Raw genomic sequence first — 13,637 nt, forward strand, 5'->3', positions numbered from 1 at the left:
GCAAATAAATGGATTTCTTTATAGAAATTTTATTTCGTTTATTTCTAATTATATTTGTTTCCGTCTATTTATTCTTTTTTGAATCACCATTACGTTTATCTATGATAAATCTAGGGACAGATAGATCTTTTTATTTTGCTCAAATTCATTATTCAATTTTTTTTCTATTTTTTACAAAAACAAAAACTGTGATTCGTTCTATTTCCGTAATTCATCCTGCCACAATAGTGATAATTTATGAAGGTTTATTGTTATATAAAACATTTTTTTCGCTTTGAAAAGAAAATACAAAAAAGTTTGTATTTGAACAAAACATTTACGAAACTCTTATTTTTTTTTTTTTTTATATAAAATTTTTTTAAAATTGGGTAAAATTTGAAGGAAAAGCAAATGGTATGATTAACCACACTAAAAAAACTCTATAAAACATTTTCATTGGATTCAGTATATCGTATATATAAAACAAAATCCAAAGAAATAAAATATATATAATAAAAAATAAATAATTTTTTCCTCTTTTTCCTTTTAATATGTATAGCTTACGCATCTTGTTTACATCGTTGCATGTGTCCTGGCGGAGGCTTATTCTTCGTTTGATCTTTCACATCTCTCTCGTTTAATGTTCTATTCCGCGTATCTCCTTCTGTTTCCCGCCCCAGGTGATTGTTGTTGTTCCACTCGGTTTCTATTTTTCTTTTCTCCCGGTTTCCGCTTCCCTCCCTCCCCCACTCCTTCACCCCTAACCGTTTCGCGAGCTTTCGTTAATTTCCCTGACGCGTATTTTCACCAGTACCCACCGAGTGATCTCACCCCTCAGCATAACCTTATCTCAGTTGTACATTGACCTTTCGGCCTGAATCCTAATGCATATATGCATGCACACATCGACTCGAAATAAAGGGCCCCCTCCCCTCCCCTTCCTGTTTCTCCTCCCTTTTTCTTTCTCTTTCCTTCACCTTTCTTTCGACCCGGCTCCTGTCTCTCCCCCTATCCGTTCTTCCGAGTATCGTTAACGAAACCACCGTGTGAGAGTCGATTTTATCTATCGACAATGATTTCGACCAAGAAGATGTGTAATTAGCCCATAGGAGACGGGCAAAAATTCGCAGGCATAGGAAAGTGTCTACCTCGTTTCCTTTTGCATAATAAATAAAATTATTTCCTTTACTGGATTTATTTTTTCTTCTTTTTTTTTTCTTTTAGTTTTGTTCTCTGATGAATGATTATAGTCTGGATAATTGTTGTTATGATTTAAAAGTATTTTTTATCGTATTATATAGCGCGAGGATTTTATTTATCGATAATAAAGCAAATCGATTTGTAATTGATTCATAGAAGGTAGATAAAAATTATATATGTGTAATTAGTCACGTAAAAATCGATTTAAAAGAAATAAAAGAAAATTGGAAACGATCATTTTTATTTACGTAGGTTCGTAAAATTAACCAATGCGCAACGCGACACGAATAAAATGGTTCCTTCGAACTCATTAATTACAACGTAAAAAACGCTGTGATCCTTTTGCCTCTAATTGCCACGAACGTAAAGGAAATATTCGAATATTCGAAGTGAAACGAGATAGCATGATTTTATCCCGCGAAATTGATAACTTTATCCATCGACCCGGAAAAGAGAAAAGCTCCTGAGGATTTGAAATGCTTGATATCGTACTCGTTTTGTCTTTGTTGCTTCGATCGATTTCCGTCTAAATATTTATTTATCGACGACCAGTGGTAATTGCCGAGAATTATCGTTTCCTCCGTGGCTCAAGATCGCCGTGGTGGTCTTTACGCAATTCATCCTGTTTCGATAAATATGTAAAGTTTTACGGCATGTACAATACACGAAATAAAAATTCTGTTTCGAATAAACGATATAGATAATATCTTAATTCTCTTTGACAAACGAAAGCAATAATAAAGAAATATTAATAATTATAAATAAAAATTATTAAATTTGTAAAATTAATTATCAATCTAAGTTGTAACTCAAGATTAAATTAGGTTATGTTATGAAAGACAAAATTTATAGAGAGAATATTAGTTTAAGATATATTATCATTATTAGATCTTGAGGAGAATATAACATAATTTTCGTAATATTTATTACGAAATTTATATAATTCTTTAAAATCTTAAAGAAGAATAAAATAAATCTATATTTAAATATATTTGATTTTAAATGTTTCTTTACCTCGAGAAGAGCAGTCAGCAAGCAAACTCCAAACACGGCAACGATTAATCTTCGAATAGAAAACATTCTTCTCGTCTGCTTATCGTTCCTTCTCGATACGTTTTACGTCGAAGTTGAGATATTAGCTAACAATCGCTTACAGCATCCAATGCGATTCCTTGCAGGTGCACATCAATCACAAACACCGAATCGAGAGTTCCGTTCTATTTTCGAATGAGACGATTAAAATCCGATTTCCACGGTCCACGACCCGGCTATGTGATTATATGTTTTATCGATCGTAACAGACTTAGTCTTTGGCTGAATTGAAATCTCACAATCGATCGTACGATTTGTTGGATCGAATCTACGATACGATATATGTATTAATGAACTAAATTTTCACTATATGACTTATATTAAGATGATTTAAAATAAGTTCATGAATTCTTTTGAAGAATTTAAGAATAATGATTGATATTATTATTTCTTGTTTTTAACGAATAAAGATTTGCACTTCAAGACTTCACGAACTAAAGATCCGACTTCGACGGAGGCTGAGCGTGAATTGAGGGAACAGCAACAGTGCAGCTGTTATTGTTGAACACGCGCTCGATCACGTGGCTGTCTCCCACCACTGCATTTCGGCATCGTAGGGATACACAACTTAAACGATCGGTTAATTTAATATTTGTGATTGAATAAATTAAAAAATCTTGACACTTTTTAAAAGAATAAAATTTATATCTATATATTAATGATAATGTATTGTCAAGAAATGAAAATGAAAACAGATTGTTTATATATAAATATTGTCACTTTGATTTATGAGAATTATGAAAAATAAATATTAAAAGTATCTTAAGTTTAGATGAAGAATAAAGCAGAGTAAGGCAGAAATTCAGATTCTGGAATGATATTAATTTCAAAATAAGAGAGAGGTTAATATCGAGATAACTTGAAAATAAATATATAATATAATACTTTAATAATAATAATTTAAATTGGCACAACAATAGAACTTCGATCCTATACAAATAATTTAAATTTTGTTATGTTATATTTAAAATTAATTATGCTGCAAAACGTAAAAGTTTGAAGCCATGTTGAAAAGTTTCCAAGTAATTAAACGTGAAATTTGAAACCTACCTGCACGTTCCACAACTTGGCAAAAAATACTGGATTTTTGAAGAGGTGTTTCGGATATTTGATGCTGCCACGCGCCTGTAATAAGTTTTATGTCATGTGTACGTAATATCCTATATATAAGAATATATTTTATTCTATTATTTATGCAATATTTTTATATTATCTATAGATTTTACTATTATTGATCAGAGTATTGTTATTTTCATTTTTCCCAAACATCTCATTAAAAACTAGCACCAAAAAATAGAGAAAATACGCATTATAACAAATTAAATAGATTTTAACAATGAAAATAAAATTTATAGGCTATTGGGTATAATAATAAATGTAAATTTTTTTTTACTTTTTTATTTATATTTCTTTATTTATTTTTCTTTCTATTTTAAATAGATATTCTTATTTGTCGATGATTATTGAAATTATTATCATAAAAGAAAAAAACTATTCAATATAAAATAAGATATTTTATCCGATCAACATACGGATTTTGTCTAAAATCGATCAACGATGATCAATTCCTTGGACGCATATAGGCTAGAAAACAATATGTATTAGGTTCACTCGACCGTTTAATGACGAAATACAATCTACATAGAAAATATGTAGACTAGGAGAGTGATCGAAAGATTGAAAAATCTGTGGATTGTGATGGCAGGCGGTGAAGAAATTTGAGAACGAAACGCGCACGGTCCACGCGGAAGATAGAAAGTAAATTCGTTGATCTATATTATCGTCATCTCGAGCAAAGACGATCAGTTACCTCAGCTGCAGTAGCAGCTGACAAACCTTCTGCCGTGGCAGCTTCGTTGTGAATATCCACCGGTGGATATTTTCTGGTGGACAGGTGCTTGCAATCTGCTCGTACGACAGCCGGCGTTCGTGACGATTCTTGCGTAGCAACAAATGAATCGAATTATTTAATATCTGATAAATATATAAATCGACGATTAATTCTTTAAAAAATCACTAGTATTAGATATTCTTTTACATTTAAAATAACGTAGATTAATAGTAAACTTCGTCTATGATAATATCTTAAAAGTAAAGTATAAAAACTTAGAAAATTTTATTTCGAAATTTTCAACATTGATCGAAAATCGATAAATAATGACATTCATAATGAATTAATCAATTGCTAATAATATTAAAAAAAATGAAAAATAGCTGAATAATAATAACTGAAATAATAATAACAAAAGATCTAGTCCAGGTGTTGATTCTATGATCTCTATAGACTAACTGTTTTCCATGCATAAATAGTAGCTATATTGAACGTATTATATGATTGCATAATATGATTCGTATTATATCAACTATCTGTTATTGAATGAATCGAGATATTGCTTCATTTTATCTTAAGATATTATTAATCGAAATATGGACTTAAATATTTATTGAATATCGAACAAAAAAGATTTTTCACAAAGAAATAAAATGAAAAGAAAAGAAACTGAAAATATGAATTTGGTCTTTTTTCTTTGTGCATGATATCATAATGATTATATAAATTAATATTTTTTAATTAATTATTAAGGTTCCAGGCTACACTCGAGCACAGACCAGTTCTGTGTATCTGCAATATCAAAATAATTAATGATTCTTTGTATTGCATCTTCATGCATTAAATTAACTTTACTGATTTTTATTTGTATCAGAAATATCTTGTCGGTAATATGTACTAAAAAATGTAAAAATGTAAAAATGCTGTAAATGAAACAAAAAAAGAATAGCAAATAAAGAATAGAAATAGGATAAAACCATCAGCGCCATCTCTTGATATCTTTTTGAAAATAATTCTACAAGCAATAGATAATAATTGAGATTGATTTTTTAAATAATGATTAGTATTTTCACATTTTTTAAATTTTTATTATTAATTTATTTGCTTTTTTATTAATAATTTGTTATTACAATAAATATAATAATTGATATATATTCTTACAAATTAAAATTATATTTATTGTTTTATGCTATTAATTTTTAATTTATAATTATAAAAAAAATATTTAAAATATATTGATTGCGATTTTATATAAAATTATAAAATAATAATATGAATAAATATTTAAAATATTTAAAATAATTTATTCTTTATGTTTTTAAAATTTAATTTAAATACAATTTCAATTCATTTATTTTATATACATTTAAATACATTATATACATTTAAATAATAATTACCTTATATAGTAAAATGTAAGAGACTTATCGTTTATAGATAATGATCCAACAATAGTTATCCGTTCATAATATCGATGAAATATATCAATATTTCGTAAATAAAATTACAAAATTATTATACATACTAATAAATAACTAATAAATATACTTAAAATACTTATGAATCATACATGCATACTTTAAATAATAAAATTCGTGTATGAATATAAATTATATATGAAATTGAACTCGAATAATCTAAACAATATCGCAGTTGCAACGGAACTAAACTTTTATAGTTTTTTCTCACTCGGTAACTTTCACTCAGTGGACAAGATCGAGTGTAGTAACGAACTATTTAAAAAATACTAGATGATTTTTAGTTTAACTTCAAACGAATATTTTAAAATATGATATATTTAAATGTTATAATTTTCAATATTCTATTAATACTTTATTAATTAATTTTGTAATTTGTTCATTTAAGAGTCGTATAATGATTTTTAATATTACGATTTATTAAATTTATTAACTTTATAAAAATTTTTTATTTATAATATAATTTATCATTTATTAAATTTATTGTTTTTAAAAAAATGTATTATTTTCAATTTTAAAATCATTTTAGAAATATTTTTATATTATACTTTTTATGTAGTAGAGAATGATAAAGCTATTAAATTATATATTTTTATCTTGTTTAATTAACTTCTTGAATGCGTAATAATAATCAATATTTTTATTTGTTTTAACTAGAAATCATCCGATAAAAATATACGATTTCTGTCGATATATTAATATTTTGCAATTTATTTACAACTTCATATTAAAATTTAATTTCAATTTCAACTATTAATTATAATTTTGCAGTAATACTCTTTGCAATAATCACAGACAAAATATTATGACAAATCGATAACATTAAAAATAATACTAAAATGGTAAGGGGGCTCTGGAGTCTCTTAAACATGAGCATTGATATAAAAATACAATGAATGTTAAATGTATTTTATACCTTGTCTATACTGTCTATTTTACATTTTATGAATGTAATTTCTATATGGTAAATACTGCCATCTATGTACATTTTATCGGTAGTTATCGTTTAACCATAGATGAATTCATTTAAAATTTAATTTTTAAATTTATCAATAAAATTAATTTTAAATAAGAATTATAAATTCTTAGCAAAAATGAAACAGTGAAAAGAAAATTTGTTATGAAAAACATAATATTTATGAATATTAAAATTATTTAATTTTATAAATAAAGAATGATACATGAAAAAATGTTGTTACCGACTTGAAATAGTTTATCATCTGTCTATTACATACTCAATGCCTTTGTTAGAATCATTTGTAAGTTCATACGCGCGGTAGGTACTACCCTCTGCTGTCAGGTATTAAAACGGGGGTGTGAGAGTGAGCTGTTTCTCGACGTCGGCTGATCAGCTGTGCGATTTGAGGTAGATTTTCCCCTTGTGGTGTGGTGTCGTGCACATTCAGAGTCTTACGCTCGATCGGCATAGATCTGTGAGGTCACGTAACAAGCATAGAATTCGAGTCGTGGCATAAATACAGCAACGATAGTACGCGGTGGCGGCGATAAATCGGTAGTATTTTCTTGTGAAGGGGGCCAAGTGAGGCATGACGGGAACAGGTGACAATAGAGCTTCGCCATGTTAGATTTTACGAGATCGCGAAACGTGCGCCGCTGCTGCTGCTGGTGCTAGTGGAGAGAGAGAGAATTTATTTTGTTTTCTCGACTCTCGTGCTACTTTCCTCAGCGGTGATCCAACTGAAAATCATCCAAGCTGGATAGGTTACCCGAGTATCTCCGCGATACCGTGGACTGGTTTATGGGGTAAGTGTTTTCGAGTGAAATTTTCACTTTCGGCAACAATTTTTTCGACAATAAGAATTACCGGAGTCACGGAATAAAGGTTAACCTCGATGTTCGGCCTAACCTCCCCGTCGAGATTGACGCTCTTTCGCTCCGGTACGTTACTTTGCCTCGCTCTTAATAATCGTCTTGTCTTTTCCCTTTTTCTGAGAGAAAGTAATCTCCGGGACTTTCTGTGTCATCGCGGAATTGTGTCGTGCATTTCTATATACGATGTCATCTAAAATTTCGTCCGCTACTGTCCTGAAAATAACGCGTGGATAGAATGTTGAGTGCACAGTGTTTCCCTTTTTCGCTTTTTCGTTTTCGTATTTATAAAAATTGCTGACAATGATGACAACGTCGATTATTTCGTCGATTATTCAATAAGGTTAACAAAAATCGCGTATGTTAATGATATCGATATTTTATGTGAAAATATAGTTTCAAATAGCCATGTTAAAAATATCTATATATTTGTCAAATGTTTATCGTTTCTGAATTTATTATTTTTATTTTTTTATCGTAATATATGTAACAGAGAGGAATAATCAAGAAAACTTATATAAACTTATATCACTTATAAGATTATCGATAAAAGAATAATTTTTTTTCATGTATAAACTTGAATATACTCACGCATTCGCTTATATTACATTACTTTATTATTTTTTTATCTATCAATGACGCGAATTGTTGTCGATATTTTTAAAAATATTTTACCAATAATGTGTTATTTAAGATAATGTAAGTAGTTAAAAAATCGTAAAACAAGATAGCTTTGTATTTGTTCAATTTTATATTTCTGTTTTGTTGCTTACCAGTAGATTTAAATAGATTTACCTCTTTTTGTAGAATCATAATTAAGAATGTATCATATTATTCTTACGTAATTTTTTAATTATACTATACTTGTGATTATTTATTATTATGTTTGTCATGTTTAATAATAAGTCGATATTGCATTTAACGTATATTTTTATATTTTTATCAAATGAAATATTTATATATCTAGAATAATAGTATATATTATTCATTATATCAATATAGATTTACGATTATTATTTTAATTCGAAAGATATATACGATTTTTAAATAACAAATTTTAAAATAAAATTATTATTTTGAATTATTCTAAGAAAACAAAAAATTTAGTTTCACATTATCATCTTGACATACATATATCTTTCGAATCTCGTTTTGTAATGAGTTTTAATGATGTATTTTCAAAATTATCTTTATCGAATGATTCGAGTCTTTTATATTTTACTACTTTATCGAATTTTCACGATATGGAAACATGGCTATATCGCTATCGTTACGATAAAATTAATCTCTCACAACTACCAATTACGTTTTTCATACATAAACTACCCTTAAAAGAAGAAAGTACAACGCGATAAATCGCGATATCTTCGCATATGACCGATTTAAGTATTTCCATGCTAGTTTTACGCATCGACAGTGCGCAAAACGTTAATTATAGAAACGAACCGTAAAAGAACTATACTGTAAAATATATAATTGCTTATTTTTTCCGTTCTACCAGACAGAAGTTTTTCGATTTACATGAACTGATTTTCTCTGTGACGAGATAGCTTTCAAAACTTTTTTTTAAAGTTTTTAATGCTTTGTGGTTTGTTATTTATTTTTTTTTTTTCATTTCTGTTCAACCGCATTATATGGTTAAAAAACGTATTATTTTATTGCGACACAGAAGGAATAAATAAAAAACAAAAAAGTACATCAGAAATTAAATATATATATCAGTTTGTTTTAATTAGGTATATCATTATTTTTAAGAACTATTAGAAATGTTAATTTATCGTCTTATGAAAAGATTTAATATCTTCGATCACTGCAACGTATCATTTAAAAATATATCTCTTTTAAACTCTTTATATTTGTCGAGATACATCTTTCTTGGTAAAATTTTTGAAAGTGAATTATCGAGTTTGTGAATTATATTCGATGATCCGTTTAATATAGACTATTTGATTAAAAAAATTATATATTTTTGACAATCGATAAGAAATTAAGAAATAAACTTTTAAATAAAAATATAACATTAAGAAAAAAAACTATATACTATTTCATTAATAGAAAATGTAATTTTTAGAACGTAAAAATAACTATAAAGAGAAAAATAGGAAACATATTATGAAGAGAGAACAGATTCAACAAAATCATGGTTACGGAGAAAGTTAATTAATTAAACAATGTTCTTTTTAAAAAATATTAAGAAAAGAATATTATTATAAGTGTAATAATGAAAAGATGAATATTATTTAAGTTATTATTGTTTTGTTAGAACTTTTGTGTTTCTCTTTTTAAATTCATTTAATTAATAGATTTTTCTTTCAAATAAATATATAAATAAATAGTTTCAAAGATATAATAATTGATAAATAATATTCTATAGTATTTTATATTTAAAATATGATTGGTAAATATATATATATAAATAGTTAAAGTACATTTTAATACTATTCCAGAATTTGATCCATGTTTCAAAGTTTTATTAAATTTCTAAATTTTATTTCGCTTCTCACTTTATATTTTTATTTCTTATTTATATTTACTATTCTATTATTTTTATTATTCTATTATTATGAATATTCAATTTACTATTTTAATATTTAAACTTTTTTCCTATTTTTTTTAAAGATCTCTAAAAATTTCTTGTATCAAAATACGAAAAATATAAATTTTCTTCTTATAAATAATTCATACAATTATTTCTTTTTTTCTTTCTTGCGAACATATTATTTATTTCGTATATTCAATACGATTTTTTTTATATTTTTCAATAATATTTATCATAATACTTTTTTTCGATATTAATATTTTTAGATTTCCAATAAATTTTACTTTTTCCTTATGATAAATTGCAAATTAATTGTTATCAAATCGAATAAGTTAAACAAGTTTTCTTAAAATTAATAGATTATAAAAAATTTATTTTCATTGTGCGAAAATTTAAAATGAAAATTCTATTGAAAGAATTCTATTAAAAATTTAGAAAAAGAAAAGAAAACAAAATAAAACCAGGAAGAGTTAGCATTCATTATCGTTCTTAGAATCAGAAACATTAAGGCAAACCGTATCACCAATTATAGAGGAACGAATTGTTCCGTAACACTTGTAAGAAATAAATAAAAAAAAAAAAAAAACAGAAAATTCTTGCTCTTTCAAAGATCTCTCCTTCTTTCTAAAGATCTCTTTAGAGCAATAGAAAAGACAATGGTTCAGTGATTGGTGGTCGATTGGTCACGTGTATACGTGTATACGTGTTGGTTGTACACACTTGACAGAGCAGTAATGTGTGTCGCGCACGGCCCAACTACGCGGAAAGTAAGCGGGAACAGCATTAGTGTATAGTCGCTAGGTTGAAACCGAGTGGACCCGATGAGTCACGATGTTGTTTCGCGCCGCGATCGGCTTCCTCGGTGAATCACGCGGCGGTTAGCTCGCCAAAACGGAGACACTGTGGCGTGCTAAACGGCCTCGAGACAACGTAACGTGTTGCAATTTTCGCAAGAAATAAGTAAGAATTGGATAGCTGGTCAAGAAATCGGGACAAATTGGATATTTATCGAATCGATTCTTAATTCTGATATAATTCGATTTCGAACTTCCCTTTTTCATTTTAACGAACGTAGAAATGATCAACGAATGAAAGAAAAGAACAGTCGAGTACGCATTATTCGTTTCATCGGTTTGCTTGAATTCTTTTCGTTTATTAAGATTTGTATGAAAATTAACTAGCAAATTTTTTTTTATCGTAAATAAATATTCTCTCGTTGAATTAATAATTCTATTTATAAAGGAACGATGGACAAATTAGGCTTGGGTTGTTGAACGGTTCGCGAACGTGTTCAGAACACAAAGTGTTACGATATCATATTCTTTAAATAAATCCACGTCGTGACGTATAGACCACACAGATAAAGCAGTTTTATCAACAGTTTCAATGATAACACGTGGGTTTCGTGTTGTCGACGGGTCCGCAAACAAACTTATCGCGTAATATCGTCTTATGCGACGTGCCTCTGACAAAGAGGTCCTTTCTGCTCTTGTGGTTTTGTGGTACACTGTGTATCGCGAAATATACGTATATCCCGCATCCTATTCCGTATATGAAGCATTTCCTCACATAGAAACTAAACGAGCGTTAGAATTCATCATCGTATATAGTCTCATATTTTACCGTGGTAAATGGTGAAAACTAGAGTATATGATAGCGATATGTCGAGGCGGAAGTCGTATGTCTTAGTCGTTCAAGGTCGCCTTTCTGTACTATTTTACGTGAATTATAATGACTATATATTATTAGAAATTAATAAGCGTGTAAATTATATTTCCTCCTTCCGTTATATAACAATTATCACAGAATCGTACAAAGATATATATTAAATGGGATTCTGAAATTATATACGAGCTCTCCTCATATTATTCGGAATCGCGAAATTCGATTCGGCGTATGAGTGGCAATTTAACTTCGGATTGGCTCGGCAATAATCGGAAACGATCGGTTGAAGCCTTTAATAGCTGAATCTTGCGCTCACGAAAATTTCGAAACAGCGAACAATACGAGGACATGGAACATCACAATTTGAAATTCGTATTTATAGAAATTAGGATAAAAGCGAACACTTTCGAGAAAATAGGAGTTAGCGAGACATATAGTGATGATCATTGAGGTCACTTAGATGTATTAGAAGATGGCAAGTTTCCCTCAATTTACTTTCTAATTCTGCAGCAGATATTAATAAAATCTTTATTAATTATATCCTCGGCTGTTTCGCATTTCTCTCAACTAATCAATACTTTTTTTTTCGATATTCGTAAATGGAAAGTGCTAATAATATTTCTTCCTCGAATATCGTTCTTGAAAATTGAATTATGAATATGGAGAAAGTTCGTATCGAGTGAATAAAGTGAACCGGTATATTCGTTTCGACTATTACTATCGTATAGATGCAAGAATCATGTATCTAAATGGCAAATATGTAAATAAGTCAGTGATCGCTCATTTATTAAATATTAATTATTATATTTAAAAATTTCTAAAACTTATAAATTGAAAACGCTATAAATAGGTTTTAGAAATCTATTACTTAATATTTTTTTTTTTAAAATACAATTTCTTTTAACTACCTTTTTTATTGTTTAAAAATAAGCAATTCGATTAATATAACTTTTACAAATATTTTTCACAATTTTCTCTTCTTCTTGTTATTTTATTTTTTTTTTCTTGCTATAATTTCTCTGAGCAATCAGGTCATCATTATCACCAATCTGTTATTTCTATTATATTTTACGATAACGATATATGATATGAAACGTGTTCCACGAGACACATTAAAGCATTAATATACAAAAAAAGAAAAGAAATAAAGAGTCAAGGAGTTCATCTTAATTTTGGAATAACGTGTTGAGAACATGTAACCGATTGTGAAGACCGAACGAGTGTCACATTTACCTGACATTCATCGGTACTCTCGTTATCCTGCCGTTCATTTTTCACTGTAATGTCGACCGACGTTTGTTGGCAACGTTGCTCGTGAATGGATAAATGTCGCGTGATTCACGGCCAAAATAATTGACACTATTCAAAATTCAGGACCGGATGCGCTTCTACATACGTATACCCTTTCATGTTTCGATATGTGTTAGTGTAAAATTTCGTCGCGACATTTATTGATCTTTAACCTTTTGAAAGATACTGTCACATATGCATACGTTTAATTTTATTCAGGCATGATTTGAATATAATGTGAAATATTTTAAATTTTATATATATATATATATATTTCTTGATATTCTCTGATATTATTTTTAAATTTGTTACATATCATTTTTATTTAAATTTGAAATCCTCTCTGGAATATTTATCAATCTATTTATTACTATATTTGTTATTTATATTATAATCACATAATAATTATTGTGTATTTCTTAAGTTCTTAAGAATCTTAAGAATTCGATATATTATATCCAATCATACGTCTATTGCTCTATCACACTATTCATTGTAGTTAAACCGAGTAAATAGCGGATAATGACGTTGCGTAATGTTTACCGCAAACTCAATTAGATTCTTACCTTTATACGGAATCGAAATAAAAAGATTCAATTTAAGCCACGACGTGGATAGATTATATAATTCTCGAAATCGATACATATTAATATATTAACTACAATTTTATATTTTTTCTGATTTAGTTATGTAGTACATTTCTTTTTCTTTTTTTTTTTTTTTTTTTTTTTTT

General features: G+C 28.1%; 2 protein-coding genes across 2 annotated transcripts in view; one reads left to right on the plus strand and one right to left on the minus strand.

Moving 5' to 3' along the window:
- LOC102675691 (tumor necrosis factor receptor superfamily member 4-like) overlaps positions 1-2,745 on the minus strand; it is a 16,145-nt gene extending 13,400 nt beyond the window's left edge. Inside the window, exon 1 of the mRNA XM_006615812.2 lies at positions 2,194-2,745. Within this exon, the coding sequence (XP_006615875.1) occupies positions 2,194-2,259 (66 nt within the window). The 5' untranslated portion in view covers positions 2,260-2,745. The remainder of the gene's footprint in view (positions 1-2,193) is intronic.
- Positions 2,746-6,840: 4,095 nt separating this feature from the next.
- The window catches only part of LOC102676779 (MOB kinase activator-like 2), a 61,335-nt gene continuing 54,538 nt past the window's right edge, over positions 6,841-13,637 (plus strand). The window contains exon 1 of the mRNA XM_006615821.1: positions 6,841-7,344. Coding sequence (XP_006615884.1) covers positions 7,340-7,344 — 5 coding nt within the window. The 5' untranslated portion in view covers positions 6,841-7,339. The remainder of the gene's footprint in view (positions 7,345-13,637) is intronic.

Source organism: Apis dorsata, unplaced genomic scaffold (assembly GCF_000469605.1).
Source record: "Apis dorsata unplaced genomic scaffold, Apis dorsata 1.3 scaffold_236, whole genome shotgun sequence".
In the NCBI taxonomy this organism is placed as follows: Eukaryota; Metazoa; Arthropoda; class Insecta; order Hymenoptera; family Apidae; genus Apis; species Apis dorsata.